We start from the raw sequence: 27,316 nt of genomic DNA, 5'->3' as shown, positions 1-27,316 counted from the left end.
ACTTTTTCCCTGTTTCTGTCGAAATACTTTCATGGGAATATCCGAGCGATTTCTGAGAAGACGAATAAGATTGAATTTTCAAAACCAATCGTGCTGAAATTGAGCCAACAAAATCAAAATTTGTTTGATTTTGGAAAAATCCAATGCAATTTATTTGTCCTCCACGTGGCAGCATATCATTCGTTGTCTTTCTGACTAAACGAGATGTACATTTGCGTGAATGTGTCTTGTTCCAACCGCAATCTACCTACATTCCATAATATCAAACCCACTCGATAAGTTCATTTTGGTGTCAATCATTTGCAGTCCTTCAAACATGAGCTTCCATTGCTTTCCGTTTTCGCAATCAATATGAAACAACACTACACTGCCGTCATCTGAAAAAGTGACGTATGCGCCATTTTGCAACATACATGTTTTCCATTTTTCTGTTAAAGAGTACGATGAGTACTACTCGACAACACCATATTTGGAAAATGGCGTATACGTCACTATGCCAGATTACGGCAGTACAGAAAATCGTTACATACCAACAATTGTTAACTGATTGACGAGCCGTCATGGTAGCTTTAACTTCCAAGTATGCCTAAAGGCAAGGATTAGAGAAGTTAGAAATCTGCACATACCCACTGGTTATTCCGATGAAATCGGTTGACATCTGCTAATGTGAAATGAATCAGGGTCTGGTTTAGCGATACGTTCCTACACTTTGATTTACATGTCATAACCAGAATTACTATTTTTTGTATTCTTCGAGATGAAATTAGAAACGGAAAACTTAGAACCCGTTTTTGCAGCGCTTATTTCGGCTTGTTCACGGTGATAAATAGCTACAACTTGGGAAGGTTTTCTTTTACTTTTACCAAACATTTCCATCTGATATCTTTACAATCTCTATTCATTCACCGTAATCCTGTATGAGAAGCGAAAAATGGTCTACACCTCTTGGTCTCGCGTTCCTTCAAGCAATTTATTACCTACTCAACCTGCCAATGGGATTACCAACCAAAGCAACAACGATCCCGCAGATAACAGCAAATACCTACAACATTTTCGGTTTCTGTTAATTCATTCTCCATGTTTTCGGGAATGTTTCCCTTCCTGTTCAACAACAGTCGGCGGTCGACTGATAATCGCTTTTTATTTTCTCCCCGCCCCGCTACATACCCTCTCACCGTTACCTTTATCCATCCACCTATTTTTTCACATTCATTCTGAACACGTGAAACAGGATTGAACTCTGTTCATTATCTTAAGATTTTATCCCACATGTTATGGTAAAACTCTTCATTATATTTGAACGTCAATAAAAAGCACGATTTTCACGATTGATTTGATTATCAAAACGCCAAAACAAACACATCGAGCATGTTAAGTTCAGCCCTGTTTGGCCATAAAAGCATTTTACTTCGATCACATTAGCAAAATGGTATTTTCCCTGTGGAATGGAGTTCCACTTTAATGGCTTTCCGATAATGGTTGACGCCAATAGTCGCCCAAACAAAATAATAATCGGCTCCATAACATAGAGAGAAAGATCGAATGATGCTGTATTGTTATCCATGGTAATTAAAAGTTGTGTTAGCTTTGATCATAAAAAGTTAATATTTGAAGGTCACCGTTCTGACGTCGATTGATATGTTTGACAAATAACCGTATCTAATCGTGTTGTCATTTTCCTATTACACATAAATTTATGATAACAACTTAAACAACAGTAGGATTAATCACGCCCGATAGTTTGATTGTGCAAGGATACATCTTTTATGCATTTTCGACAATAACTTAATAAATACTCTATTCTAAACAGTCTTTTTTGCCAGTTGAAATAGTTCTATGTTCCTAGTCAGTGATGAACTAACACTTTTACACAAAAAATCACTTGATATTCAAGCAAGTGAAAAAACATTTGATAACATTAAAACATCAAAGAGACCTCCTCACAAAAAAGATTTTGCAGGGGCTTGCGAATAAGCTCGAAGTTATATCGAAATTTAATTCCCACAACTTGTAATACCAAATTTCAAAAGTATACCCATAACATTTTTTCCCATGGAAATTTGCAAAGCAAAAGGCAATTACGAAGCATTTTGTGTAAAAATCTGAATGAAAAATCTATTTTTTTTAGGATTTTCCTGAGAAATTGATTAGAATTTGCTTAATGGATTTCTCAATGTTTTCCAGTAGAATTTCGGAAGGGGAAACCCCTCACCTAGAACCATTTTTATGATAAAGAAGTTTGTCCATTGTTTTTAGATGGAAACATCGACTCAGCCTTGCCCAAGGTCTTTTCGACAAGTTGCAAAAAATGGGGAAACTAGATGACGGTTCTGCGGTCCAAGTCACCCCCACAACCGAGTCATGTGCATTGTGTACGTGTAAGGAATATCGTTGACTATTGTCGAATTTGTTTTTAAACCTGGGTCAGTGCCAACCCGAGCCCTGAATAAAAAAAACCTGTTCAGTTCCATCTGTCATTGGATATTTTGGTGTGTCTAACATCGTGTTTTGTTTGATTCGAAACATATGATCACCCAAGCAGACTGACAGTGCGTTGGCGGGTTGGCCACGACTAAGGGCCGATGTCCACGTAGCGATTTTTAACCTGCGTGCACGCCGTGTCCACGCAAGGAACCCAGCATCATATGTAGTCGTGCATACGTAGACGTATGCATTACTTCATTTGATGGTGGGTTTGTTACGTGCACGCAACATAAAAAAAATCCTCATAAACCTGCAAAAATCCACAAATTCTTAATGCTAAGAAGCAGTTTTTCCTGGAGATAGTACGTAATTTGATTCAAGAAAGTCCTCCTGAAAATCTTCCAGAAATTGGTCCTGAAATCAACTAGTAGTTCCTTTCTAGTCCATCAAGTCCATGTTGGACGGAAAACTTATGAAAGTCTCAACCAAACATTCACCACAAAAATTTCCCAGAAGAAAATAAAGTTTTTTCGGTTCTGCATAGAATTCGTCCAGAAAATCCTACAAAATCTACTTCAAATTGTCCTTGTCCCCCACAATTCTTCGAAAACTCCGCCAGGAATTCTTCTGGTTTTCCTTCGGAAATTCATCCTGGAATTCTTCAAAGCAATCATCTGGAAATTCATCTAAAGTTTTTCTCTTCATTACAAGATTTCATACGGAAGTTCCTTCAGAAATAGCTCAGAAAATTCTTTTAGTAATTCCTCCGAAAGTTCCTTCAGGAATTGCTGCGGAAGTTGGTCAGGAATTTTCTCGAAGTTTCCTCCAGGAATTCCCCCGCAAGTTGGATATATAAATGCCACCGGAAATTCCTTTAGATATTCCTCCGCAGTCCTTCGAGAAAATCTTCTAAAGTTCGTTCAGGAGCTCCTCCAGAAGTTCGTTCATGATTTCCTTCAGAAGTTGTTTCGGGAAGTGTTTCGGAAGTTCATGCAGGAATTTCTCCGGAAGTTCGTTCAGCAATTCCTCCCAAGGTTTGTTTAGGAATTCCTCCTCCTTCCGTTCAGGATTTCCATTAGAAGTTCCTTCAGGAATTTCGCCAGAAGTTCCTTCGGGAAGTCTTTCAGAAGTTGCTACAGGAATTCCTTCGATTTTTTTAAAAAGAATTCTTCCGAAAGTCCCTTAAGGAATACCTCAAGAAGTTCCTCTAGGATTTCCTCCGGAAGCTCCTTTGGGAAGTCTTTCAGAAGTTCCATCAGGAATTTCTCCGTAAGTTCGTTCAGCAATTTCTCCCGAGGTTTGTTCCGGAGTTCCTCCAGAAGCTATTTCAGGAATTTCTTCAGGAGTTCCTTCGGGGTGCCTTTCAGAAGTTTCTTCAGGAATGTCTCATAGACTTCCTTGAAGAATTCCTCCGAGAGTTCCTTGAGGAATTCCTTCAGAAGATCTTTCAGGAATTCCTCCGGAAGTTCTCTAGGCATTTTCTACAGGAATTCCACCGGAAGATCCTCCAAGAATCCACCCGGCAGCTCCTCCAGAAATTCCTCCTCCTCCTTTCAAGAGGCTTGGAAGCCTCCTTTCAAGAGGCTTGGAAGCCTCCTTTCAAGAGGCTTGGAAGCCTCCTTTCAAGAGGCTTGGAAGCCTCCTTTCAAGAGGCTCGGAAGCCTCCTTTCAAGAGGCTCGGAAGCCTCCTTTCAAGAGGCTCGGAAGCCTCCTTCCAAGAGGCTCAGCCTCCTTCCAAGAGGCTTGGAAGCCTCCTAACAAGAGGCTCGGAAGCCTCTTCCAAGAAGCTCGGAAGGCTCCTTTCCAGAGGTTCAGAAGCCTCCTTTCAAAAGGCTCGGAAGCGTCTTTTCAAGGGACTCGGAAGCGTCCTTTCAAGAGGTTTGGAAGCCTCCTTTCAAGAGGCCCGGATGCCTCCTTTCAAGAGGCTCGGAAGCCTCCTTTCAAGAGGCTCGGAAGCCTCCTTTCAAGAGGCTCAGCCTCCTTTCAAGAGGCTCGGAAGCCTCCTTTCAAGAGGCTCGGAAGCCTCCTTTCAAGAGGCTCGGAAGCCTCCTTTCAAGAGGCTCGGAAGCCTCCTTTCAAGAGGCTCGGAAGCCTTCTTTCAAGAGGCTCAGAAGCCTCCTTTCAAGAGGCTCAGAAGCCTCCTTTAAAGAGCCTCAGAAGCCTCCTTTCAAGAGCCTCAGAAGCCTCCTTTCAAGAGGCGCGGAAGCCTCCTTTCAAGAGGCTCGGAAGCCTCCTTTCAAGAGGCTCGGAAGCCTCCTTTCAAGAGGCTCGGAAGCCTCCTTTCAAGAGGCTCGGAGGCCTCCTTCCAAGAGGCTCGGAAGCCTCCTTCCAAGAGGCTCGGAGGCCTCCTTCCAAGAGGCTCGGAAGCCTCCTTTCAAGAGGCTCGGAAGCCTTCTTTCAAGAGGCTCGGAGGCCTCCTTTCAACAGGGCTCGGAGGCCTCCTTTCAACAGGGCTCGGAGGCCTCCTTTCAAGAGGGCTCGGAGGCCTCCTTTCAAGAGGCTCGGAAGCCTCCTTTCAAGAGGCTCGGAAGCCTCCTTTCAAGAGGCTAGGAATCCTCATTTCAAGAGGCTCGGAATCCTCATTTAAAGAGGTGGAAGCCTTCTTCCGAAAGGCTCGGAGGCCTGCTTTCAAGAGGCTCGAAAGTCTTTCAATAGGTTTGGAAGCTTCCTTTCAAGAGACTTGGAATCCTACTTTCAGGAGGCTCGGAATCTTCCAAAAGTCCTCAAAGTTCGAAAGGGTACCTCAAAAGAAAAAGGTTGATAACCGCTGCTTCATACCAAGCAATCGTGAAGGCACTATTCCTCACTTCCACTCATATCGACCGGATGCAGTCATTCGAAGACAGCATTACCTTCTTTCATTACTTAAAATTGCAATTTAAAATAATTTAGACTGGATTGAATGTAATTAAGCAGAATTCAGGAAATATTTCAATGATAGTGATGAATTTCTTTTTTTTCAAAAAAATCACTATAATAAAGTTTAAAAAAAATCTCACTGTGACAAGCGAGAATAAGACGTCTCTTACCATTTCGCACTTCTCATTTCTCACTGTGAATAGTGAGAAGTGCGAAGTGAGTAGTGGGACGTTTCACTGCTCACTTCGCACTTCTCCCTTTTCACAGTGAGCAATGAGAAGTGAGAAATGATTCACTTTTCACGTGGAAAAGTGAGAGTGTGAAAAGAGCAGTGAGAAGTGAGAGATTCCACTTCTTACTCCTTCTCACTCCTCACTGTGAAAAGTGGGAAGAGCAAAGTAAGAAGCAGGACGCAGTAAGAATTGAGAAGTGAGAAATGATTAGTGAGACGTAATTTCGTAATTACCTGTTCGACCAAATGACCTCTTCGACCAAATGATATATTCGGCCAAATAACTTTCGGACAGATGGGTTTCGGCCTAATGGTTTGTTCGGCCTAAAGGCATTTGGCTAAATTTCTTTCGGTCGAATAAGTTTCGGCCAAAAGACCCTTCCTCTTATTGGCCATACGCTTGAGAATTCTTCCGAAGAAACCCTTCGGCTTTCGGGAGTTAAGCCAGAATTTCATTCCGTAATTCTTCTAGGAATTGCTGGAAGTTACCCCAGGAATTTATCTGGAAATTCTTGCAAAAATTTCTCCAAACAATCCTTCCGGATTACTTTCTGAAGCTCCTTCAGGGATTTCCTCCAAGCATTCCTTTGGATTTCCTTCAGGAATTCGTCAGAAAGATCCACCCGAAATTCCTCCAGAAAATCCTTTAGGAATTCCTCCAGATGTTTCAGGAATTCCTCCGAGAGTTCCTTGAGGAATTCCTTCAGAAGATCTTTCAGGAAATCCTCCGGAAGTTCTCTAGGCAGTTTCTACAGGAATTCCACCGGAAGATCCTCCAAGAATCCACCCGGCAGCTCCTCCAGAAATTCCTACGGAAGTTCCTGGGAGAAAATCTTGGAGGAACTTTCGAAATAATTCTTGGGGGAAAATACGGAGGAATTCCTGACGGAACTTCTGGAGAAATTCCTGAAAGTATTTCTGGAGGAATTCCTGGAGGAACTTCTGGAGGTATTCTTGGAGGAACTTCCGGAGGAATTCCTGAAACATCTGGAGGAATTCCTAAAGGATTTTCTGGAGGAATTTCGGGTGGATCTTTCTGACGAATTCCTGAAGGAACTTCGTGAGGAATTCCTGAAGAAACTCCAAAGGTATGCTTGGAGGAAATCCCTGAAGGAGCTTCAGAAAGTATTCCGGATGGATTGTTTGGAGACATTTTTTGCAAGAACTTCCAGATAAATTCCTGGGGTAACTTTCAGAGAAAGTGCTCAAAATATTCCTAGAAAAATTACAAAAAAAAATATTACGAAGGAATTCACTGAAAAAAATTATGCATGAATGTCTAAAAGACTTCATTTACAAATTTCTGGAAGATATCGAATTCAAGAATTCAAGAAAGAATTCCTAGAAGAATTACTGAATGAAATTCTGGCTTAACTCCCGAAAGCCGAAGGTTTTTTTTGGAAGAATTCTCAAGCACATGGCCAATAAGAGGAAGGGCCATTTGGCTGAAACTTATTCGTCCGAAAGAAATGCCTTTAGGCCGATCAAACCATCAGGCCGAAACCCATTTGTCCAAAAGTCATTTGGCCGAATACGCAATTTGGCCGAATATGTCATTTGGTCGAAGAGGCCATTTGGTCGAACAGGTAATTACGAAATTACGTCTCACTAATCATTTCTCACAGCAGGGACAGCAGGGACTATGTCCAAGGGCTTGACGATCCCTCCCCAGGCCATCTGCGAGTTGTGGCGCCTGCCTAGGATGTGGTGGGGTTTGACAGCGGGCCCTGTTAAACCTCTATAAAAAGCTGCATGTATCCGCAAGTAGGCTCCGCCAAAGCGACCTGTGCCGCTCAAAGCGCACAAGCCCAAGTCGTGGTGTTAGGTGGGACGCTCAACAGCCCTGACACGACGGCCCTCCGACGAGACAGGAGGTCTGCGCAGGCCCAATAAGCCGCCTTTAAAAACAACTATTACGAACGACATAGAAGATAATACGACTCGATACAATCGGCAACGACCTAGGCGACGCCTCTTGAAAGAAGGCTTCCAAACCTCTTGAAAGGAGGCTTCCGAGCCTCTTGAAAGGAGGCTTCCGAGCCTCTTGAAAGGAGGCTTCCGAGCCTCTTGAAAGGAGGCTTCCGAGCCTCTTGAAAGGAGGCTGAGCCTCTTGAAAGGAGGCTTGAGGCCTCTTGAAAGGAGGCTTCCAGGCCTCTTGAAAGGAGGCTTCCGAGCCTCTTGAAAGGAGGCTTCCAGGCCTCTTGAAAGGAGGCTCTGAGCCTCTTGAAAGGAGGCTCTGAGCCTCTTGAAAGGAGGCTTCCGAGCCTCTTGAAGGAAGCTTCCGAGCGTCTTGAAAGGAGGCTTCCAGGCCTCTTGAAGGAGGCTTCCAGGCCTCTTGAAAGGAGGCTTCCAGGCCTCTTGAAAGGAGGCTTCTGAGGCCTCTTGAAAGGAGGCTCGAGCCTCTTGAAAGGAGGCTTCTGAGCCTCTTGAAAGGAGGCTTGAGCCTCTTGAAAGGAGGCTTCCAGGCCTCTTGAAAGGAGGCTTCTGAGCCTCTTGAAAGGAGGCTCCTCGGCCTCTTGGAAGGAGGCTTCTGAGCCTCTTGAAAGGAGGCTGCTGTGCCTCTTGAAAGGAGGCTTCCGAGCCTCTTGAAAGGAGGCTTCCGAGCCTCTTGAAAGGAGGCTTCCGAGCCTCTTGAAAGGAGGCTTCCGAGCCTCTTGAAAGGAGGCAAATAGAGGCTTCCGAACCTTTAGATTCGAGATTTTTATTCAGAAGAATATTGTTCAACATTTTGCCTCAATCAGCTAGATCACATTGAAAATTTTTTAAATTTGTTCATTCAACGTTATGTCCTTTTTATATTTTGTCCCACACCCTTTCACACACTGTACTGGTTGGAGTGGACAGAATTCCAAAGTCTTTGATTGCCATGCAATTATGTACAATAGAAAATATTAGAATAAAAACGCAGAAGGGATGTAAGCATGAGCATGAGCATGATTGACCGCCCACGGTTGCTACTCCGTTATTGCCAGGTCAGCTGTAATTACACAGAGAACCAACAGATGAAGTTTGGGTCTAACATCATCTTCAATGTGTAAGAACTGGTGACTACAACATAAGCAACACCAGTGCCAGGCGTGTCCGAATGCAGGTCAATTGAGGAATGGGTAGGAGAATGTTGACATGATTCTCGCTTTGATAGAAGCCGACGAGTCATCTGCACTTCCACGAGAAATCACTGGGATGTTGGATATATGGGGTAGGGAGTGTGGCAGGGTTCGTTTTGGTAAACGGTATGCCGTGTATAGCGTGTAGTTTGATCGATAATAACAAAACTAGTAATTTTAATTTAAGGCCGCACAAAGCAGAACAAAATTTCGGTGACCGGCTGATCCTTCTGCTTACCGCACAAAGCAGAACATAGTTTCGATGACCGGCCGATCGTTCTGCTTCCTGAAGAAAACATGTCTGGACGCGATATAGACTTTAACTTTCTAATTAATTTACTCACCCGCACTACGCAGAACAAAATTTCGGTCACCGGCCGATCTTTCTGCTAACCGCACAAAGCAGAACACAATTTTGATGACCGGCTGATCGTTCTGCTTAATGAAGAAAGGACGCGTTCTACGTCTTACAAAACACGTACAAACCTGCACTGATTGTTCACATTCTTATTAATGTATCCACTCGCACACAAGAACCGAACATTTAGATAATCGCGCGATCATTTTATGTCCAATACAAAGCACAAAAAAACTGATTGTTTCATTTTCTTATAATCTTATAATTTCTCACCAGCACTGCAGAATCGGACATTTCGCTTCAAAAACGTAGAAGGGATGTAAGTGACAAAAACTTAGTTTTGAGAAAAATGTGTTGAATATTTTTTTGGACTAATACAAATTGTATATAAGTTCAAAACCAATTTTCTGTGAATTTTCTCATTTTTTATTAAGCATATGCGGTTTTTCGAAAAGTTTCGTTTCAGGTGGTTCGAAACGAAACTCCGCGGAATTTCGCAGAATTAATCACGTAACCCAAAAATTGGCCATTTTCAACAACCCCTATGTCACACTTTTTGTATGAATCATTTAAAAAAATTGTATGGATTGTCACACTTCAGGCAACGACGAGGTCTTTTCTGGGCACCTCAGCTGTTTCCTGTCGCCCTGGAAGTCAGCCAAAGTCATCCTCATCCGTAAGCCAGGGAAGAAACATTTCTCTCTGAAAAGTTAACGCTCCATCAGCTTTATCTCAGGGTTATCCCAGCAGTTTGAACAGGTAATTCAGGCTGCCGGTTACTTGAGTCTGCCGAACACCACAACAACTTGCTCGAGGAAGAGTTTGGTTTCCGACGCGGTCGATCCACCATGCACCAATTGACCCGAGTTGCCAACAAATTTGTCTCTAAAATATCCGCCATGGCCTTACTCGATGTCGAGAAGGCACTCGTGAATATCATCAACCTGTCGGCAAGTACATTCCGGGTCTCAATCAGCGGAGCGAGTTCCGATGCGCACTACATTATTGCAGGCATCTTCCAGGGCAGTATCCTCGGGCCCCTACTGTTTAACCTTTTCACCTTCGACATGCCAGAATTTCCAGAAGGCGGCATTCTGCCTCTGTTGACACCCCCTTCGTCTACCAAGGTAAAGTGATGCCCTGACAGAGTACCTCACCAGCTGGAAGTTCTGTATCAACGCGGCGAAGATCCAGGTCATCATTTTTCTCCATTCTTAATACTTTAAACATGTTTCACCTGGAGACTTTAAAATCATCCTGAATGGCACGACTGTGCAATGGGTCAATGAGGCCGACTACCTTAACTTGACCTTCGACAGCAAGCTTATTTTTCGGCTACAGGTCGACAAGACTGGGACCAGATGTAACTTTTTGTTCTGTTGAAACTACTGTACCCTTTGATCAACCGTCGGCCGTCATTGTCCCTCTTCATTCGAACTATTTTGGTAAAATGTTGTGTCCAACAGAAAGATTAGATTCCGATCTATCTGGTAGTAACGTCAGTTGTATGAAAAATGGTTAATTGGGAGAGTATTAGCCGATCTAAATTTCAAGGTACAATACAGCTACTATAAATAATCCTCCCCGTGATCGAATACGGCATGCCGGTCTGGGAGAGCTGCGCAATAACTTACCATCTGAAACTCTAACGAGTTCAAAACACGTTCCCGAGGATGATCCTCAACGCTCCTCCCAGGACACGAATTGATGAAGTCTACCGTCTGGCCGGACTAAAAACCTCACAAGAACGCTTTTGTGAGTGTAAAGAAAAGCTTAGGATTCGTTGAGGCTTACTCTCCGACCAGCCAATAATCCGGGAACTAGTCCCCAACTAGGTTATCAAATTTGTGTAGTGTAAATAGTAGCTATTTAGGATATGAAATTGTAGTTTTTAAGGTCACAAACATACTATTTCCTAGTAAAGGATAAACTGTAGGAGTTTTTCTTTAGATAAAATTAATTAATTAGCAAAACACCAAATTGGCCAAACAATTAAAATGTTAAAAAAAAGCATTGTAATCCACAAATATAATCATCAAATATGACCATCTCGATAAAAAAATTTGATCAACTGATTGATTTGTGTAAATAAACCGATTTTCACTACACAGCCGAATCATATGCACCTGCGCTGCCTGCGGGCTTCATTACCGCATCTGGAACCGGGTGATTACGCTAATTAACACATTCAATCGAACATGGGTGAATATGTGCGGGTATACCCACCACAAACATGCCATGCCGTGTGTCCAGATACAGATTGCAGCAGCTGCTGCAAACAGTCGGTGGTGGAGGCACGTTGGTGCAACACTGTTGACGATTGCGCAAATCAATATTATCGACAAGCGCTGTTAATTAATATGCTCGTTACAAAGATTACACACGATAAACCGCCAAAGGTTACGAGAGTTTACAATTGACGAAGGTGGGTGCAGGATATGATGATGGGCTGCGGAAGTGCAGCCAACATTGAACGTCAATACAGATGACGGAGTTCGAATCATTAGCGAGAAGTGACTGTGTGGTTGCGATAATATTCATGGGAAGGCAGCTATTTTTACAACAAAAAAATGTGGGTGGATTTAATTATAGAAATTGTTTGAGAGAACGCTCTTCATTCTTAGCGTTGGGCTTCGTCATTAATTTCTATTATTTTGGACTTATTTATAGTTTGATTAAAGGTGCTTTCCATCGAAGTCTTTTTCCTCTAAGTTGTTCCACTGTCACTGGAAGTAACGTTGCATCGTCATTAAAGTTAATAGATTTACAGCAAACAATGAAAATAAAGGATTGGAAAAGATGTGTACAAGACACGACTGCTCGACCTAAGCTACGTAAAATAATTTGATGCATTGTAGTTCCATCATGCATGCATATTATAAGATAATTGATTTGCTTTCTTATGGTACCGGTTTCGAACAAAGCTGGCGTAACTGAAAATGTGAAAATTGTTGGATTCGACAATAAAAAAAAAAAACGCTTAAAAACAACGCCAATGTCAATACCATATATGCCACCCTTTTGAATAAACTTATTGTATCATCTACACTGGCGGAGTTAAGCTGGGGCACGATGGGGCACGTGATCCACCGAATCGAATATTTCCCTGAAAGAACTCCTTCCAAAATACCTTTGGCAAACACGGTAATAAAGTTTAAAAAAGGAAATACCTTTAGGAATTCCTTCGCAACTTTCTTTGCAAAATCTTTCAGGCTTTCCTTTGGAAATTTCTTCGAGAGTTCATTCTCAAATTTCTTCAGGAATTTCTTCTGAAAATCCTTTAGACACTTAACTGCCGCTAACCGCAAGTCGAGCACATCTGTATATGGAGGCCCATATACAGATGTGCTCGACTTGCGGTTAGCGGCAGTTAAGGTCTGAGGGAAGCTCTCCCGCGGTAGGGCGCTATTTTCGTACTATAATGTCTATAACTTGGAACTGGGAACGAATTTCGCTTATCCTAGCTGACAATCTCCTTGAAATTTATCAAGGAATTTCCCGACAAAATTTCATGGACCTACTATTTCCCACATTAGAATTAAGCTCTAAATACTGAACTATTGTACAACTGAAATTTTCGCTTCTCAATACTTCTCTCCGATGATTTGAGGCACAATGGAACCGAATTTCGTAAAACCCAACTGACACAAGTTTTGAATTTTCTGATGTCATTTTGTTGTAATAAAAAGTATATGCCACCGCAATAAATTTTGAAGGAAGCTCTTTTTACTTCAACCAAGTTTTTTAAATTCCATACAAAAATAACCATTTCGGGAGAGTAGTCAACAGCATATTTTCTTGTGGCACACGGCAGGAAAGGAGCGATGAGAGCGGTAGACAGTCCGTCAACTTTGTATCTAGCGTGACACTAGAAAAAGGCGTATTCCTATTTGTGAACCCGAGGATACCAAATCTCGCTTAACTTTTTAAAAGGACCTAAGTAACATTTTTTTTCATGAATTAATTTGAATAGCGTAATCAACAGAAAAACATAAAAGCTTTTGATTGCAGAACTTAAATTAATTCATGAAAAAAATGTGACTTAGGTCCTTTTGAAAAGTTAAGCGAGAAATATATAAATTGAAATCAAATAGAGGAATGAAATGAGCTAAACAATCGAAAATAAATAAAACAAATAAGACAAATAAAGCAAATAAAACAAATAGGACAAATAAGAACAACAAGACAAATTCCTCCAGAATTTCCTCCAGGAATTCCTCCGGAAGTTCCTCCTAGAATTCCTCCGGAAGCTCCTCCAGGAATTCCTCCTGAAGTTCCTTCAGGAATTCCTCCGGTAGTTCCTCCAGTAATTCCTCCGGAAGCTCCTCTAGTAATTCCTCCATAAGTTCCTCCAAAAATTCTTCCGGAAGTTCCTCCAGTAATTCTTCCGGAAGTTCCTCCAGTAATTTCTTCGGAAGTTCCTCCAGGAAATCCTTCGGAAGTTCCTCCAGAAATTCCTCCGGAAGTTCCTCCAGAAATTCCTTCAGTAGTTCCTCCAGGAATTCCTTCAGTAGTTCCTCCAGGAATTCCTTCGGAAGTTCCTCCAAGAACTCCTTCGGAAGTTCCTCCAGGAATTCCTTCGGAAGTTCATCCAAAAGTTCCTTCGGGAATTCCTCCAGAAGTTTCTCCGGGAATTCCTTCGGAAGTTCCTCCGGGAATTCCTCCGGAAGTTTCTTCGGGAATTCCTCTGGAAGTTTCTTCGGGAATTCCTCCGGAAGTTCCTTCGGGAATTCCTCCGGAAGTTCCTTCGGGAATTTCTTCGGCAGTTCCATCGGAAATTCGTCCGGAAGTTCCTTCGAAAATTCCTGTGGAAGTTCCTTCGGGAATTCCTCCGGAAGCTCCTTCGGAAATTCCTCCGAAAGTTTGTCACCTCCCCCTTGAGGTGAGACGGAGACAAAAAGTTGAAAAGAGGCGAAGATGGCACTGGTCCCCATTGCCCACGTACCCAGAACCGCCAACAATTGGTTCAAACAATATAGTGGACCCATAAAAAAAAAGCACTACTCGGAATCATTGCAACAAAAATAAAAACATAAATTTAACATGCGAAGAATGTATTTTAGTACTTAGCATTAGCATTAGCATTTAGCAGTTCGCACAAATTCGTGGGTGGTACAAGCCAAGACTATTGTATGAGAGTAGCATCACTTTCATCCGTTACCACAGATATTGATTTGGGACTAATCACTAACTCTTAGATGGAAGCAATGTACTCTCCAATAGTCGAGATCTGTCCTGGCCACGTCCTTGCGAATGCTGAGGGGAAGGATGGTTTGTTGGACACCTACTTAAGAAAGATGCAGAGAACTCTACGACCTCTCATAGGTGCCACGGGAGGTTTTGGGATTGTGTGGAAGGTTATAACAGTAGGAATCGTTTTGGTATAACGTGAAACACAGAAAGAACTAAGATAGAAATACAAAGTAGGAAAGGGACGAGCCTGGAATTGAACCCACGACCTCCTGCTTATAAGGCAGAAGCGGTAGCCACTAGACCACCGAGCGAAGAATGTATTTTAGTACTTACGCTTAAATTCCTTAACCTAAAGTTTAGTATGTGTGTGTCAGTGTAAAAATGTATCCCTCGGCGACCGCAAACCGTCATGTCTGTCCGGACAGAACCAAGATGATTGCTGGCCCCTGCCAGCGATCCATGCCAGCCACTTCGATTCACCATCACTCTTATTTTACAGCAGAGCTGCTACCTTTTCCTAGGTCATCAATAAATCACCACTTCACTGCCCACAAGTAGTTTCTTTTAACTCCCGCACACGGTAACTAGAACCAATCCGTCGGTCAGGCAATTAACACTTCGATACCGAACTCAATCATACACTTGCGAACGTAGTGCCTGCTTGGCAGTTAACCGACAACTAACTGGGGAGATCGGATTATACCTCTGCCTACCGATATGTGTGGCTGGTCGTTGCTTATAGAGATGATCGTTACCTGGAGTTGAGAGATTATCTCCGGGGAGGATTCTGTAGGATGCTGCTAGAATATTGGATGGAACGGGTTCCTGAAACAAAATTATGGCGTGCTTGGTAGCCAGTACCATGCTGCTGCCCGAAGATGCTGCATGCTAGGAACGTAGTTTTTCAACCGCCTTCAGCTGATGTTCGCTTGAGGAGATTAGAATGTGACTCTCATCTGGGTTTCAGCAACGACTGTTCTGTTGGTGTGTTGTGTTCTGTGTGCTGTGGTTTACATGGGGATAGATTTTTGTTTCCATTCCGTGTGGCGACTGAATCAGCTGTTTTGCAGCTATCGCGAGGCCGTCGGACGGGTACAGATTACTAGTTCTTGCGGGGATTCCTCCGGAAGATCCTTCGGGAATTCCTCCAGAAGTTCCTTCGGGAATTCCTCCGGAAGTTTCTTCGAGAATTCCTCAATTCCTCCGCAAATTCCGGAATTCCGAAATTCCTCCGGAGGTTCCCCCTGGAATTCCTCCAGAAGTTCCCCGGAAATTCCTCCAGAAAGTCCCTTGGAATTCCTCCGGAAGTTCCCCCGGAAATTTCTCCCAAAGTTCCTCCGGGAATTCCTCCAAAAGTTTCTCTGCAAACTTCCAGAGGAATTTCCGGAGGAACTTCCAGAGGAATTTCCGGAGGAACTTCCAGAGGAATTTCCGGAGGAACTTCCAGAGGAATTTCCGGAGGAACTTCCAGAGGAATTTCCGGAGGAACTTCCAGAGGAATTTCCGGAGGAACTTCCAGAGGAATTTCCGGAGGAACTTCCGGAGGAATTTCCGGAGGAACTTCCAGAGGAATTTCCGGAGGAACTTCCAGAGGAATTTCCGGAGGAACTTCCAGAGGAATTTCCGGAGGAACTTCCAGAGGAATTTCCGGAGGAACTTCCAGAGGAATTCCCGGAGGAACTTCCGGAGGAATTCCCGGAGGAACTTCCGGAGGAATTCCCGGAGGAACTTCCGGAGGAATTCCCGGAGGAACTTCCGGAGGAATTCCTGGAGGAACTTCCGAAGGAATTCCTGGAGGAACTTCCGAAGAAATTCCTGGAGGAACTTCCGAACGAATTCTTGGAGGACCTTCCGGAGGAATTCCTGGAGGAACTTCCGGTGGAAAACCTGGAGGAACTTCCGGAGGAATTCCCGGAGGACCTTCCGGAGGAATTCCCGGAGGACCTTCCGGAGGAATTCCCGGAGGACCTTCCGGAGGAATTCCCGGAGGACCTTCCGGAGGAATTCCCGGAGGACCTTCCGGAGGAATTCCCGGAGGACCTTCCGGAGGAATTCCCGGAGGAACTTCCGGAGGAATTCCCGGAGGAACTACCGGAGGAATTCCTGGAGGAACTTCCGGAGGAATTCCTGGAGGAACTTCCGGAGGAATTCCTGGAGGAACTTCCGGAGGAATTCCTGGAGGAACTTCCGGAGGAATTCCTGGAGGAACTTCCGGAGGAATTCCTGGAGGAACTTCCGGAGGAATTCCTGGAGGAACTTCCGGAGGAATTCCTGGAGGAACTTCCGGAGGAATTCCTGGAGGAACTTCCGGAGGAATTCCTGGAGGAAGTTCCGGAGGAATTTTTGGAGGAAGTTTCGGAGAAATTCCTGGAGGAAGTTTCGGAGGAATTCCTGGAGGAACTTCTGGAGGAATTCCTGGAGGAACTTCCGAAGGAATTCTTGGAGGAACTTCCGGAGGAACTTCCGCAGGAATTCCTGGAGGAACTTCCGGAGGAATTTCTGAAGGAACTTCCGGAGGAATTCCTGAAGGAACTTCCGGAGGAATTCCTGAAGGAACTTCCGGAGGAATTCCTGGAGGAACTTCTGGTGGAATACCTGGAGGAACTTCCGGAGGAATTCCCGGAGGACCTTCCGGAGAAATTCCCGGAGGAGCTTCCGGAGGACCTTCCGGAGGAATTCCCGGAGGACCTTCCAGAGGAACTTCCGGAGGAATTTCCGGAAGAATTTCCGGAGGAACTTCCGGAAGAATTTCCGGAGGAACTTCCGAGGAAATTTCCGGAGGAACTTCCGAAGGAATTTCCGGAGGAATTTCCGGGTGAATTTCCGGAGGAACTTCCGAAGGAATTTCTGGAGGATCTTCCGAAGGAATTCCTGGAGGAACTTCTAAAGAAATTCGTGGAGGAACTTCCAAAGAAATTCCTGGAGGAACTTCCGAAAGAATTCCTGGAGCAACTTTCGAAGACAATTTCTGGAGGAACTTCCGAAGGAATTGCTGGAGGAACTTCCGAAGTAATTCCTGGAGGAACTTACTTTATTTTTCTCCTTAGTATTATCTTTCATAAGGGGCCCTCCTTAGCCATGCGGTAAGACGCGCGGCTACAAAGCAAGACCATGCTGAGGGTGGCTGGATTCAATTCCCGGTGCCGTTGTAGGCAATTTTCGGATTGGAAATTGTCTCGACTTCCCTGGGCATAAAAGTATCATCATGCTAGCCTCATGATATACGAATGCAAAAATGGTAACCTGGCTTAGAAACCTCGCAGGTAATAACTGTGAAAGTGATTAATGAACACTAAGCTGCGAGACGGCTCTGTCCCAGTGTGGGGATGTAATACCAATAAGAAGAAGAAGAAGATTATCTTTCTTATTTGTCTTATTTGTCTTATTTGTCTTATTTGTCTTATTTGTCTTATTTGTCTTATTTGTCTTATTTGTCTTATTTGTCTTATTTGTCTTATTTGTCTTATTTGTCTTATTTGTCTTATTTGTCTTATTTGTCTTACTTACACCAGGACAGCAGTAATGAAGTAATTTCTGAAGACATTCCTAAGGAAAAGTTCAAAGGAATTTCAAGAACTTCTTTCTCGAGTTTCGAAAGGGATTTCTTGAGGAATAACTGGAAGAATTTGTTTTTGAATATCCTGAAATAATTGATGATGCAATTCCTTCGAAACATTATTAAGGAGTTCCTAATTTAATTTCTGCAGGAATTCCTAAGGCACTTTTCAAAGGAATTCATAAAGCATTAAGGAATGTTTTCATGAAACAAATTTCAAAGGTAGGAATTAAAAAAAATGTAATGGAACTCACAAAAAAAATTCCTAAAAGGTTTTCCGAAGGAATTCCTAAAACAATTTCTAGAGGAATTCTCAGAGGAATCCCTAGAAGAAATTTCGAAGGATTTTCTGAAGAAATTTTCGAGTAAATTTAGAAAGGTATGCCCAAAAATAAATTGGAAGATTCCGTTGGAAATTCCTTGAAAATTCAAAGAAAGAATTATAATGAAATTTCGAAAGTCATTCGGAAAATCCTTTATGAAATCTTTTGAGAATTTCTTCAGAAATTCTTTCGAAAGTTCCTTCAGGAAAACATAAATTGTTTCAGAAATACCATCGGAAATTGATTTGAGAATTTCTTCGGAATATATTTTAAGAATTCTGATAGTACTTTCTCAAGAAATCGCCTCGGAAACTCTAGGAAGAAATTCTTAGAATACCTTCGACATTTCCCTCAAGAAATTCTTCAGATCTGCAGGAATTCTTTAAATAATTTTTTTTATCCACTTTTCTTAAGCAACTCCTCTAGATATAACGCCTCCAGAGAGCAATTATTGGATACCCTTGTTGCCCGAGGTAAACAACTCTTCAGAGAAGTTCGAGGTGTTTTGGTGGATCGTGTTGATGTTGTCTATATGCAGCCCAAAATTTAATATTTTGTTTTTATTCTCGTTCTTCAAAGTTTTTTTGTTTAGTCTTTGCCTTTTTGTTCCGTAGAGCTACATAGCTCTTGCCATCCGGAAGATGCTCCCAGTCGAACCATTCCTCGAGCACGACGACACGCCACATCGTCACTGACGCCAAATGCCAGGATGAAAAGCTGAAACTTCCTTATCCCAAATCCTAATCCAAATCCATCCTTGAACATTGTAAACTAACCTCGAGTCACCACGAGTAAGCTGGCTCCTACCTTTCTCTTATTAACTGTATAATAAAATTATATTGATTGTATATATCACAAAGAATCATGGCTCCGTAAAGTGTTATACACGCCTAAGCCTAAGCCTGAGATAAACGAACATGAAAAAAAAGCTCCTATAGATATTTCTTTAGCCCTTCATTTGAGCATTCTTTCGGGAATCTCTAAGAAATTCCTTAAAAAAATCTGTTAAGAATCCGTAGGAGACTTCATCTGGAAATTCTTTTGGGAATTCCTCCTAAAATTCTTTTCATTGCATTCATTGATTCTTCATTTCATTCATTCATTCTTCAATAATTTCCCGGAAGATTTTTTTCAACGAAATGATACATTGTTTTACTACTGAAAAAATATATAAAGGCCTTTCGGGAGGTTTTACGAAAGAATTCCTGGAAAATATTTACATGAACTACTGGGGGAATTTACGTCACGTTTTCGTTCTATGAAAAATCGCTGGAAATTCGAAAGAATTCTCGTAAAATAATTGCATGTTCTTGCAACTCGAAAAAACTTTCTTCAAACCTCCTACAGTTTCTAAACATTACTAAGCAGTTTTGTCACAACAATATTGCCATCGTTCTAAGACTCTGAACTTTGTCGGGAATAATTATATTTACGTCATCCCATGAATAGTCCCGTCAATAGCTTGGGAATGCATCTAAACTCTGCCCGAACTTTACAAACAATCTTGCAGGGTATCCCAAGAAAAGAAAACAAAAGTTCACAAAAAGTTATTCCGGTACGTTCCTATTTATATTCATAACCCCTTCCCCACCAACCAGCAATATGGCTTTCGAGTAAAAAGTTTATCAGTTGCTGTGTGTCAGTACGACTTTTTATATCGACTTTCAATAGGCTCTAGACACTGGATTCATGTTTCGTTCCCCCATTCCTAACGCCCGGAAAAAGCCACTCAAATTCGATTGGTTTAGCAATTTCACGTGTCAACATAGAACAGATATCATGTTATACACGGTCTGGTGGAGCCCCCATCATCATTTCGGAATGGAATATATTCCACAATTGAACAGACTCGGTGCTGACTGAGAATTATATTGTATGATGATTTCCATATGAAACAAAGGCTATATCGTCGTTCCGTTTCGTGAAGGGGACTTCTTCAGTTTCAAAGAAGCTTGTTGAAGATAGCGGTAAGGCGCCATACATAAATTATGTATGTAAGAAAAAATAGTAGATTTTGAAGCTTGCCATATCCAAACGTCATCATGTGAGTAGACAAACTGAGTACAAGTGATACGTAATAAATGAATGACGCCTTACCAAATTGGGAAAGTTCGCTGCTGAAAATCATCACCGGTATTGTGTTTCAATTATTGCGAGCTCCATTCAGTTGCTAGTTCATTGTCGAGCTGCGGTGTGAAGCTGTTTCATTAGCTTTACGTGAATAAAGCCACAAAAATAGGAACTCAAGATGCTGGTTTCTTTTGTCTATGGCGTGAAAGTAGCTTCTCAGCTCATCAATATTCAATTTGATTGCGATGAACATTGCTTATTGAAATTAGAATTTGTTTGAAAGACTCTGGTTTATATTAAGCATCTGGAGAAATTGCTATAAAAAGTATACTGTCGTGCATAACCATTATCTTTTTGTGATAAAGTATAGGTACTTTGTAGAGAAATTGCGGTTTTGGCAGGTATTGTTCTATTATCATCTGGGTTTTAAGGCTTATCACATTCGTTTTGCACATTTGAATAGCAAGCAATATGTGCTCGAGATTTTGAATGTTCGATCCGATGTCTGTCATCAACAGCTCTCAATTTATGATAGCAAAGGACAAATTAAGACACTAAGTTGAGAATCGGTTTTGAGCCAATTTACAAATACGCAATTTGCTTCCAGAAAACTTAGAAGAAAAAGATGAAGACTTTTCAAGTCCTCTTGTAGGTATACATTGAAGCGGAACTGTGCTTCAACTCTGACAAACAACACACTAAGAACTCTCGATCTGACGTATGTCGAAATGAACAAAATCGCGAAGCTTATTTTTAATCTTCAGACATTTTCGGGGTTCTGTGCTTCAGCAAACAATATGTTAAGGCTGTGAACCATTCCACTGAGCCGTTTAACTTTTAGCTAAAATTTGCCAATTCGATGATTATTTTCCCATCGTGGTTAAAATTTTACTCCGAAGCCGACCCATTTGAGTTTTGACAGATTGATAGTTATTCGGAACGAAATGGATTTGGCGCCAATTTTCTCACGAACAAAGTTTAACTATCGAACTGTCAAATCTAACCATGCTCCGGAGCAGGGTTATTTTTAACCACGGCGAAATAACCATCGAACTGTCAAATTTTAACTAAAAGTTAAACGAATCGGTGGAATGGTTCACAGCCTAAGGACACTCCTGCCGGAATCCAATTTTCAAAGTACTCTCGTTTTCAAGGGCACACCATTCGATACGGAAGCAACGCACAACTGTCATTTTTATTTTTTCAGCTTTGCTGTGTCGCAGCATGCGTGAAAAAATAAAAATGACAGTTGTGCGTTGCTTCCGTATCGAATGGTGTGCCCTTGAAAACGCGAGTACTTTGAAAATTGGATTCCGTCAGGAGTGACCTTAAAGTTTTCCGACCCAACATTTGTCGCTGCAAGATTCGAGATTCAAAAGGTTTGTTTACCATGTGGGGGCTGTGCCCTTTAACAAGCAGCACGCTGAAAATATAAATCATTGCCAGAGGAAAAATAGCAGTACAGATAATGCTGACAATTAGCGGACATTGCCAGACAATGTCACTCTTCAATGAACAATGCACTGGAAATTGTCTATCTGGCACTTGCCACAGAGCAACGCAACTGATGTGAAGTTTGTTTTCACGTAACAAAAATTGTTAGAAAACATCTTTTCGGCAAAAAATACTCTAAGAAACTTGCAGTATTGGTGAGTCGCGATTAGTCGTCAACTAACAAGCTGTTTCGGGAAGACTAATTTTATTACGAACACTTCGAGATTAATTTTTTAGTTCCCTCCCTCAATAGGAAAAAGAAAAGAAAACTTTCTAAGGATATCGTGTGTCAACCCTCATAGGACTCAGACGAGCGCTCAATGCCATCTGACCAACCATCTTGCATTCAAATTGAGATTGGGTGAGATTCAGACGAGCTGTGGAACCACTGCCAACCAGGGTAGAAATATTTCACAGTCAATGCAGTGAAAAACATGGATCTCAGTATAATCTACAGTCGCCTTCATCGCCGCCGTGGTGAGTGCGACTGGGTGCAGCCGAAAAATCATTTCCAACACCGTCTGTTCAATTTCGCATTCAGCCACTCACAAGTCGCTCTGACAGGCTGCTCAGTTCGCGCCTTACCGTATGACTGTGAGTGGCCCATTTAAACGCGTGGTGAATTTTTTCAATTTGCTGGGTGAATGTGTACATTTTGCTGTGGTAAATTTCATCTTCGCGGCGCAGTGGGTGATGTGAGTTCTGTTGTTTACTTTTCTGCCTCTCCGGGAATGTGAGGTTGATTTCAAAGCAGGAAGAAAATAAAAACATGATATAAAAAAACATCACCTTCATCCAGTGCTGCCGAAAATTTACAACCCTGCTGTCAACCCTTCAGAGCAATTATGTTGTACTTAAAATGATGCTGCGTCTGTCTTTGTGGCTCTCAGTACTATCCATATTGTATCTCAGACCATACATGACTCTCCATAAAGTGTTAATTTCGACTGTAGTTTAATGATTCGGAGATGGCTTTTCAGTCTTGACGAAATCAAAACACTGTTATTTAATCTTGTCCCAGACCTCGGTCATACTGGCCTCGATCATACTCAGCTGGAAGCTTGGCAGAAGGCGTAGCAGTGAGCGATGGGCACACCACCTCCCCTGGGCGGCCGATCGAGTCGCACGATGCGGAAGTTCGGGATATGGACGCTTTAAGGTGCGTTTCAGTGATGAATGCCACGTCGATCTCTTTCTCCTCGAAGAAATCAGCCAGTTCGATGGTTTTGCTCTTGAGCGAGCAAGCGTTCCAGCTAGGGTGGTCTAACCGGTAGTACCGAAACCGGTAATACCGGTATTACCGGCCAATTTTAGGTACCAAAAATACAGGTATTAGAGACGGAAAATACCGGTATTTTCGGTATTTCAAATTTTGCTGTCAGTATAAAAAATCATGAATATTTTTTTCTCTACTTATATCAGCTCAACTGCCTGCAATAGCATATCTGTCCCATATAAACAGGAAATCCAGCCTGTCCCATATAAACAGGAGTAACTTTGCCCAAGTAAGCATCATTGACGACGTTTACGGTACAACAAAAATCGATCAACATCGTCAATAATCATACCTGTTGCTTCATTCTCTTATCCATCTGTCAAACTGCGAATGACTTTTTCTTCAATAAACATTGTTGATATCGTCAAGAATTTTCCCACAATGTATGAAATTGTGAAAAAGGTACGAGCCGTAGTAGTTCTTTTCCGGAGATCACCTGAGAAAAACGATTTTCTGCAAACATACGTCCGTCCTGAATTCGGAAAAGAATTTGAATTAGTGGCTGATGCCAAGGCACGCTGAAATAATTCAAGCCCTCGAACTTGTTCAAACTGTTGTGGAACTACAAAAGCCACTCCGCCACTATTTCGATGCTTTAAAGGAATGAATCCAAGAGAGACGATCCAAATACGCCGATTTGTTTTGCATTTTTGAATAATTCTTTTCGCAACTAACCAGAAAGGATTTTGGCGTTTTCTTCGAGGCACCCAGAGCTACTTTGATTAAGCAAGCGTACGGGATCTTGAAGCGTCTAATCATTCTTAATGCGATCGTTGAGACTGATGCAACGACCATACCTGACGACCGGTACGAAGAAGATGCCTCTATGGATATTTTTCTGGTTTATCGGTTGAAGAACAACTTGTGAAGAGACTGTAGCAGAGCACAACACTTGCGTTGCTGGTGGCAAATACGTTGAAGCCAGGATCCTTGCATATAATCCGTAAGGAATTCTCCTACTATTAATCGGAAGGGATTAAGGGCAAGTATTTGACACTGATTTCCGACGGTCTTGGAACCATTCGTCCTACTTCGGTTGAACTCCCAGGGTTGAACCAGAGAGGGCATTCTCAGTAGTTGGCAACATTGCTAACAAAATCCAATGTGGATTAGGAGATGAGTCGCTCAGTATGTAATGTCTACTTAAGTTTCACTTTGCTCAGCTCAACAAAGAATGATTTGAAGTTTGTCAACAAATATTGTTTTTCATCCAAAAGTGTATAACATATGGTGAAAGCATGCAACTTACCTTAATCCCCAGGGGCTGCCTACTCTGCCGTTCAAGAGTCGTCGATGGTTAGGTTGGGCCCGCGCCGTCGCTAACTGCTTTAAAAACGCCAGCGGTTGGGGACTAGGTATGAGCGTCGTTGGTCGGACGCCGGGATATTATGTCCGGCACTCACTGAACACACCCGCCGAAACGGGGTACCCGCGTCTTTATAGCTACGAAACTAGTTAACACACTGCAAGCCACAAGCTTACTTTCGTGTCCACGACTGGTACGATTTTTCGGGGTTTGGTTTGGGACTTCACTTTTCGGGGGCACTGAGATGGCCGCTCTAAAGGCCGGCTGTTTGGGACCACACTGGACTGTCGCTTTACCGACTACCCTATATTTTCTAGGCACACGCGGTCGGCTTTACAAGTATGGTTCATTCACTACGGCCGGTTGATTGCGGAATCTAACGTCACGAAATAACTTTTGTTTCCCGGTGGATTCCGGATTATCACTTGTGGTTCCGAAATCACACAATCACGCACTATCGGTTCTGAGGCATTCTTTTCGCCAATCGCACAATTTTTCGGTTCGGATTCACGGTGCAGACCGTCTCGAATAAAAAAAATCACTTGACCGGACTCTTCACACAAGACCGTATCGACGGCTGGCTCAAGCCCAAAAGGGACGAGCAATGGAGATGAGTCTGATTTTTTTTAGAATATTAATTTTGATGGGACGTGATTTCATGTTACAAGTTCAAATCAAAAGTTTTTCTTTTACTACCTGAAATTTTCACAAAACCCGGTATTCTACCAGTATTACCGGTATTGACTCCATCAAATACCGAATACCGGTATTTGACAAAAATGGCCAATACCGACCACCATATCCAGCCCTGGTCAAAACGGGTTTTGCAGCCCCGCAGCCGAGTGGCAAGCTGTGCAAAAATCGGCATCAGCTGCTCCGGAGTGTAGAGCTGAGCAGATTCTTCCGGCGGAACAGTTTGATTCTCCGGCTGTCGACGGAATCCGGGAGGAGCAAGCGGGGGTCATTCGCTGAAGGATGGAGCTGGTGGTGCTGCGGCCAGTCGCTTATGCGGCTGCAACGGTGGAAGTACTGGTACCGCTCGTCGGGGAGCCGTGATAGCAAGAAGGTTGACCTCGTCGATCACTGGAACACGGTTCTTCTTCGGAGGGGCTTTGGTGGATGATTTCCTTCGGATTTCCAGGAACTCCGCGCGTTTCGGACAGCCTTTCGTAATGGCCCGATGTTTTTCGCCACAGTAGGCGCACTTTGGATCGGCCACCTCCATCTTGTCGCACTCATCTGTCGGGTGCAGTTCGCCACACTTGTTGCAGCGCGCGGTCATGTGGCAATTCCGGGTGCCATGCCCGAAGTTGTAACATTTGGTGCACTGTGTCACGTCACGGTGCACGGGCCGGTATCGCTCCCAGCCGACGACGGTGTAGTTAATCACTCCGACCAGCTTCAGATCCTTGAAGGTGATGGAGCCATGCTCCAGATGGACCAGGTAAAGCTGGTCTCGGTATTTTCTCGCCCTGTCGTGGCGAGCGATTTTGTGGACGGCGACAGGTTTGAGGCCACAACCCTCCAGTTCGGCGATGAGTTCCTTCTCATCCATGTCGTGGAGCCCACGCAGCAAAGCCTTGAGCGGCTTCGTGCCGGGAAGGTCATGAGTGAAAAACTCATACTTGTGGACCTGAAGAAACTCCACGATGGATTGGTGATGGTCCTTGTTGGCCGGCATTACTTTCACGCCCTCGCATGCAGAGCCGAAAAGTACATTTCAGCCCCTTAAAGGACGCAAATCCGGCGGATCGCCCTTTACGAACACAGGCGGACACTTCTCCTTCCGCTCTGGTTGCACCTGGGGCAGCGCAGATTGCTGCTTCTTACGCTTCTTCCGCGGATTGCCGGGATCGTCGAGTGGCAGCGACGAGAACACGTTGCTTGACAAAATAATATCGGAGGGGTTTCCCTCGCCTCTTTTGGCGGTGCGCTTCGACACCGTGCCAGCGACCGGATCGGCCACTGAATCTCCTATAACGGGACCGGGAGAGAAAATCGCCAACGCGTGCGAAACAGCCGAAAACGAGCGAGAAAAACTTTTTAATAAAGTGCGAGCAGAATACACGAAGGGCGGAGCTTCATTGGATAAAAGAAAGCTGCTTTACCGCGCGTGCAAGCCATTTTGTTCGAGATTTCCCAGAGAGTGGTCCAACGCGGTACCAGCATCGCAACCAGCGCGCACGAGCCAGTAAGTTCGAGATTCGACATCGGTGGTGTTCTCTAGCGTAATTGGCGGTTTGCTGTAAATAATTGTGCGGCCGTCGTCAGCATCATCATCTAGATTTCGAAACTTACTCAACAATGATTGACGGGTAGTTGCTGCAGAAAATTATTCATAGAGATGGCGTCTGTAACAAATAAGCGGTAAATCATTGAATAGCGTTGAGTGGTCGTGTCTTGTACACATCCTCCTCTCCGGAAGTCTCCTTGGACGAGGCCCGGAAGCATTCTTTCAAGAGGCCCGGAAGCTTCCTTCCATGAGATAAGACCCGGAAGTATCCTTGCAAGAGTCCCGGAAGCCTCTTTTCAAGAGACTCAGAAGCGCCTTTCAAGAGACACGGAAGCCTATTTTCAAGAGTTTTTACAAGAGGCTCGGAAGCCTCCTTTTAGATGCTCGGAAGCCTCACTTCAAAGGCCTTGGAAGCCTTTTTATAAGAGGCTTAGAGGCATACATTCAAGATGCTCAGAAGCTTCCTTTTAAGTAACTAGAAATTCGCTTTATGGAGATTCGGAGATGGCTTTTCAGTCTTGACAAAATCAAAACACTGTTATTTAATCTTGTCCCAGACAAGATTAAATAACAATGTTTATTGTCAAAAGACTTTCTATGAAAAAGCTTCAGATCATCGAGAGGACAGATTTCACGATCTGCAGACCAAGATTCACGAAAAGAATTATTAAAAAGGCAAAAAGATCGGCGTATTTGGATCGTCTTTCTTGGATTCATTCCTTAAAAGCATCGAAATAGTGGCGGAGATTTTTGTAGCTTCTGTAGTTCCACAACAGTTTGAACAGCTTCGAGGGCTTGAATTATTTCAGCGTGCCTTGGCATCAGCCACTAATTCAAATTCTTTTCCGAATTCAGGACGTACGTATGTTTCCAGAAAATAGTGTT

General features: G+C 43.2%; 2 protein-coding genes across 2 annotated transcripts in view; both read right to left on the bottom strand.

Annotated features, from left to right (window-relative positions):
- LOC134221106 (prolactin-releasing peptide receptor) overlaps positions 1-27,316 on the bottom strand; it is a 193,394-nt gene that overhangs the window by 52,229 nt on the left and 113,849 nt on the right. The gene's annotated exons all lie outside the window — the stretch shown is intronic.
- Positions 15,631-16,485, bottom strand: LOC134227799 (circumsporozoite protein-like; the record flags this gene model as incomplete). The annotated part of the gene is made up of 2 exons (XM_062709478.1): positions 15,631-15,940; positions 16,214-16,485. Coding segments are annotated over 2 exons (582 nt in total), but the record flags the coding sequence as incomplete, so codon positions are not given.

Source organism: Armigeres subalbatus, chromosome 3 (assembly GCF_024139115.2).
Source record: "Armigeres subalbatus isolate Guangzhou_Male chromosome 3, GZ_Asu_2, whole genome shotgun sequence".
NCBI classification, from domain to species: domain Eukaryota; kingdom Metazoa; phylum Arthropoda; class Insecta; order Diptera; family Culicidae; genus Armigeres; species Armigeres subalbatus.
This window is presented reverse-complemented; position numbering and strand designations above follow the sequence as displayed.